Source organism: Orycteropus afer, unplaced genomic scaffold (assembly GCF_000298275.1).
Source record: "Orycteropus afer afer isolate SDZICR_OR568_19922 unplaced genomic scaffold, OryAfe1.0 scaffold00104, whole genome shotgun sequence".
Lineage (NCBI taxonomy): Eukaryota > Metazoa > Chordata > Mammalia > Tubulidentata > Orycteropodidae > Orycteropus > Orycteropus afer.
In genome coordinates, this window is record NW_006921691.1 from 7,616,257 (window position 1) to 7,622,652 (window position 6,396).

The 6,396-nt window shown below is 36.2% G+C and overlaps 1 protein-coding gene across 1 annotated transcript in view; it reads right to left on the reverse strand.

Moving 5' to 3' along the window:
• The window catches only part of ANKRD31 (ankyrin repeat domain 31), a 268,129-nt gene that overhangs the window by 146,498 nt on the left and 115,235 nt on the right, over positions 1 to 6,396 (reverse strand). The window contains exons 13-14 of the mRNA XM_042781319.1: positions 3,572 to 3,624; positions 659 to 2,165 (exon numbers count right to left, since the gene is read on the reverse strand). Of these exons, the coding sequence (XP_042637253.1) occupies positions 659 to 2,165; positions 3,572 to 3,624 (1,560 nt within the window). The remainder of the gene's footprint in view (positions 1 to 658; positions 2,166 to 3,571; positions 3,625 to 6,396) is intronic.

The following is a 6,396-nucleotide window of genomic DNA, read 5'->3' on the forward strand; positions in this document are numbered from 1 at the left end:
TAGAGTTCTCACTCCAAGCTGAACTATTTTTCTTTCTTTTTTTATTTTATTTTTTAAGGGAAAGGAAGCCTCTGAAGATATATTTATATGACAAACATGAAGTTTTCTGATTGCAATTCTGATGGAATAGAGTGAATAGTTGTCAATAGTATAATCTCCTGCCATGAAAATGTTCTTATGATTCCTGATACTAAATAAGAACTACATTAAAAATAAACATAAAAATGCACAGAAATACCGTTTGCTAACTTCTGTCAGTATTAATTTCACAACCATCTTTGTCTTAAAAGTTTGACTTTCCAAGTAAATATTATCATTTAAACCAAATTATGACTCATATGTCCTCATTCTTATCAGTTAGGGCATATGTTGAGGGGAGTTTAGTCAGAAATTTCTATAAGATAAGTTTATCTATAATAATACCTAATAATTTAGGAGCTCTGGTAGCATAGTGGCTAAGGCACTTGACTGCTAACCAGAAGGCTGGTGGTTCAAACCCACCAGCCACTCCCCGGAAGGAAGATGGGGCAATCTACTTCCGTAGTGATACTGCCTCGGAAACCCAAGGAGGGGTCTCTATGAGTCGGGTCCGACTCGATGGCACACAACAACAATAATTTACAAATAATTATAAATCAAGCAATATTATTACTAATACCTGGTTTGGGAGAAATTTCCTTCTCTCCTCTATGATTAAGTTGTGAGTTGTTCATCAATTCTTTATTCATATTGTCAGTGGGATGAAAATCTACATTACATATGGTCTCACTCTCTGGAAGGTATTGTCCTATTTTTTCAATTTCAGTTGTTTCTTTTACTTCCGAATGAAAAACTGTGGAAAAAGGCTGACTAGAATAACTTGTTTCTTGATCTTTGTCAGTGTAATTCTTTTTAGTATCTTTTTCATCATTCACCTTTTCCACAATACATGTTTCTGTTTGATTCATTAAAGCAGTTGGTGCTCTGGGGTTATAATCCTGAGGTCTTTTGAGTCGTTCCACATGACTAGTCAACTCTGAAACTTCATGTGTTGAAATTGTTCTTGTACAAGCCAGGGAAGTTTGTTTAGGATTCACAAGTGAGTGATCAAAAGAAGTTCCATATATATATTGCTCATAATTTGCAAAATGTTGTTCAGAAATGACTGTATTATCTGAATCAGAAATAGTAACAACTTCCTGCTGTGGAAGTATGGTTAGGTTGTCTACTTTTAATGCATTTTCCTGTGAATAATGGTGCTCAGAAGGGAAATACTGTTGAAAACACATTCCTTCTACATTTGTTATATTTCCTTTACAATTATAGTGGTTTTGGCAATCTGTGGAACATACCACCTCTTTAGAGATCACTGTCTTCTCAGTGGTAAAGCAATCACCACTACCACCATCATCATCAGTATTTTCCTTTACAATGGATGAGACAGAATTTTCCCACTTATTAAAGCTCTCATCTTTTTGACCTGAGTTACCATTTTCAAGAAATTTATAAGGGCTAACATGCTGTTTTTTGTCAGTATGAAAGGGCTCAGATGGTAACTTGATTTCTTTATGCAAAGAAAGTCCTGAGAAAGAAATTTCAGTTTGGTCAATGGATTCCAATTCCAAGAATTGTACTTTCTGACTACCTGATAAATCTAAGCTCTGAGTATGCGTATCTTTAGAAACTGAACAAGCCTTGATATTGTTACCTACGCCATTTGTCAGGCTTGAGAGAGTTAGGCTGGAAGATTTACATGATTCTTTTGGAAGGCCATCAAGGGTTTGGAGAATACGCTGCTGTGAAACCAATCTGTTTGTTCTTCTAGAAGAAGTGACAGCTCTTGTCTTTCTTGGATTGCAGTATCCATTATCCCCTTGAGTGTTTTTATGTTTTGTATTTCTTCTTCCTTTATTATTAGACACATTTGTGCTGGGGTCTCTGACATTACGAAGATTATCCTTTCGGAATCCTTCAGAGTGTATTTGGTCAAGAGTTGACTGCTTTCGCTTAGATTTACCAAATTTTGTGTTTTGGGAATCTTTTTGATAATACTCATATATATCTTCTTTATTTATAAGTAAACTATCTTTGCTTCCTTTGTGGACTTTTACATGTTCTTGCTTCTGTCTGTTGGAATTTTCATCATCAACAATCCAAATGCACCTTTTAGAACTATATTTTGGTTTCTATAGAAACAAAATATATGGTTAGCTTTAATTTTCAGAATTCTACACTCAGTTCATTCTGAACTATTGATAAATTTAACTATTACTCCATTCAATTTTATGATTTGCTCTAACCACAGAACCTTCTGGGATGTATCCAAAGGGTATTTCAGAAAAGTAGATTAAGAAGATAAAGGCAATCATGGGAGAAAGAAGGGCTGCTTATGCACAGGGAGACAGCTCAGGGGACAGGAGCCCATGGAGGGATGGACACTGGGAAGAGGTAACTGTGGGGAGGAGGTGGGAGGGGAGCCATTGCATTGTGGTACACTGTGGTCAATGTCATGAGACAAAGTGTATATGAACTGCTGTATGGAAAGTGAATTTGCTCTGTAAATCTTCACCCAAATCACAATGAAATTAAAAAAAAAAAAAAAGAAGATAAAGGCAAAGTGCAATTGACTCAGACTAATTATGTGTACTAATATTTATTTTGTGCTATATGTTTTAATCCTTTTTTTTAACCAGTATTTTAGCACTTTTGGTCTTATTAAACATAATAAAATTTCAACCTATTTAATTTTTATAGGCTTATTAAACTAATCATACTAACCAAAAAAACAAATTCACTGCCGTTGAGACAGATCCGACTCATAGCAACCCCTCCTTGGGTTTCCGAGGCAGCATCACTATGGAAGTAGACTGACCAATCTTCCTTCCAAGCAGTGGCTGGTGGGTTTGAACCACCAACCTTCTGGTTAGTAGTCAAGTCCCTTAGGCGCTACACCACTAGAGCTCCTAAAGTTTCCCTATAACACAAACTTTTCACAGAATGCTTTCAAAACACACCTCTCTCTCCTCTCTCCCTACTGTTATAATGTTGAGAAAAGAACTAGGAGAGTTTCTTCTCCCAGTATTTTTGGGAGATTATATGTAGGATAAAGAATTAAAAACAAGAAGATGGATATGCTTCCAAGTTGGTCTGGGAAGAAAGATTTTTATGGGCTGGTAAGATTAAAATCAGGACAATGGTTCCTCTCACCCACCAGGATCCAAGCACCAAATGAAGATTATCTGCCCACCATGTAAAGTTCGAAGGGATGGAATGACACTCTTGGCTCTTATATTGTGCTTAGGCCAAAAGAAATTTGACATGGTTGATAAACTTCATGGCTCCGTGAAGAGGAGGAAAAAGGAAATGCCTACCAATGTATCAGTGAGTACAGATATGCTACATTTACTCCACTTCTTCTCAAACTAGCTGTCCAGAACCCTGATTCTCATGTAATTATTCCAAAGTATCTTAAAAGCAAATGTGTAGTCATTATCCCTAATGCTTCAGTAATCTTACTTTTCCCTCTGATGATCTATAAAATATCCAGCAAATGCAATCCTACAAAAAGGTTTATTACTAAACACAGACATACCTTGTGCTGGTGTGCATCCTCTACATCCACTACGTTGGTGCTATTCTTTTGGGCTATAAACAAAAACATAAAATAAAAAAAAACATCCTCCAGTGGTCTGACTCTAGATTTCTAAACCCCACACATTCTTTGCCATGAAAAAAAAACCAGAATAAATGAAATTACGCAAACATTTTATATTAAATTAAATTAAAATTTTAATTGGAATATCTAATATTTGTACAATTTAGGATATTCATATTTATAAGGAACTAAATACTACTGGAGAGAGCTGAAAATACTTATGTATGAAAAGTGAAATAGAGTCTACAAAATGATAAGCATTACTAAACTCATTTACTGCCATCAAGTCGATTCCAATTCATAGAGACCCCCTTTGGGTTTCCGAGGTGGTAAATGTTTGTTTACCAAAGTAGACTGCCCAGTCTTCCTTCTGCAGAGTGGCTGGTGGGTTTGAACTGCCAGCCTTCTGGTTAGCAGTCAAATGCCGTAAGCACTATGCCACCAGATCTCCTTTAGCATTACTAAAGGTGGATACCGAACTGAAATTTTTTTATTTCCCCACAGATATATCTCCTTCATTCAGTAGATTATGCAGCTGTATGTAGCTTACATACATATATAGCTTTTATAAGGAAAAAATTCTTCCATAATTATTGGATTATCATTTATTAATATATCTGGTGGTTCAGTGGTTAAGCACTTGGTTGCTAACTGAAAGCTTAGCAGTTCAAACCTAGCAGCTGCTCTGTGGGAGAAAGATGTGACAGTCTTCTTCCATAAACATTACAGCCTTGGAAACCAACAGGACAGTTTTACCCTGTCCTACAGAGTCACTACGAGTAGGAGTTGATTTGACAGCAATATGTGGTAGAACAGGTAGAATATCTGTCTAATAAAGTCCTGTTAAAAGCAAAGCATATATGCAAGGAAAGATCATTTTGTTTTTTTAAAAAACTGTTAAACAAAACTACCAAGATTTATAATAAAAGGAAAGTACTTTTTCATTGTCTTCTTTAACTACTGAAGGTGGAATTACAGTTACTTATATATGCATTTCACCAGCTACTCCTCAGAAGGAAGATACATGCATTTGGCTACAATCAATTTGATAGACAAAGGAAAAAATCAATGAACATCTGAAATGTGATACACGAAGAATAGAAATCTCCTTAAATAAATGATGAGCTAGAAATAAGAACATTTTAACAAAGATGTAATTGGAAAAGAGAATGATTAATTTCTTGGAAATAATGTTCATGAAACCAAATTACCATGAGCAAAATAAGGCCTGCTATTCAACTTCACATACTCATAGATTCAAATCAAGGTAAATAAGGCATCATAGGAAGTTCACTATGGGCCAAGAGTGGTTTACCTTTGATCTTCAGGTGAAGAGATACAACACAGAATGCCCTTCTGTCAAGTAAAGGGGCTGAGGGCAGTCTCTGGAGCCTCACTTCTGAGTTTCAATCTTCACTCATCTGTTCACTCATTGGGTGACCCTGGACAAGTTTCTTAATGTCTCTCTTTCAGCTCCATGAAATAAAGCTTAAAGCAGTCCCTACTTTATAGAATTATTATAAACATTAAAAGAGATAACCCATGTAAAGAGTTCAGAGGAATTCCTGGCACACAGAAAGTTCTCTGTTTTTATTGTTGTTATTATTTTTTTTTTTTCCAAGAGCATAAAGGACTCTGTTCAGCTCTGAACAGAAGATTTCAAAGAGCAGCTCAAGCAGACAAAGCCAATTACTATAATCAAATGTGCTAAGACCTGGAGTTAGAAACCCAAAAGGGAAGAACAAGCTCAATATTTCTCAACCTAAAAGAACTGAGGAAAAAATTTAAGCCTCAAGTTATGATATTAAAAGATTCTATGGGCAAAATATTGAATGACACAGGAAGCATCAAAAGAAAATGGAGTAAGCAGAGTCACTATGCTAAAACAAACTGGTTGATGTTCATCCATTTCAGGAGTTGGCATATGATCAAGAACCAATGGTACTGAAGGATGAAGTCGAAGCTGCACTGAAGGAATTGGCGAAAAACAAGGCCCCAGGAATTGATGGAATACCCATCGAGATGTTTCAACAAACGGATGCCCCACTGGAGGCACTCACTTGGTTATGCCAAGAGATTTGGAAGACAGCTGCCTAGCCAACTGACTGGAAGAGATTCATATTTTTACCCATTTCAAAGAAAGGTGATCCCACAGAATGTGGAAATTATCGAACAATATCATTAATATCTCATGTAAGTAAAATCTTACTGAAGATAATCTAAAAATGGTTGCAACAATATATTGACAGAGAACTTCCAGAAATGCAAGCTGGATTCAGAAGAGGATGTGAAACAAGGGATATCACTGCTGATGTCAGACGGATCTTGGCTGAAAGCCAAGAATAACAGAAAGATGTTTACTCACATTTTATTGACTCTGAAAGGCATTCAATTGTGTGGATCATAACAAATTACAGATAACATTGAGAAGAATGGGAGTCCTAGAACACTTGATTGTACTCATGAGGAACCTGTACACAGACCAGGAGGCTGTCGTTCGAAAAGAACAAGGGAATACTTCATGGCTCAAAATCAAGAAGGGAGTGTGTCAAGGTTGTAGCCTTTCACCATACTTATTTAGCTTGTATGCTGAGCAATTAGTCCAAGAAGCTGGATTATATGAAGAAAAACATGGCATCAGGATTGAAGGAAGACTCATTAACAACCTACAATATACAGATGACACAACTTTGCTTGCTGAAAGTGAGGATGACTTGAAGCACTTACTGATGAAGATTAAAGACTACAGTCTGCAGTATGGA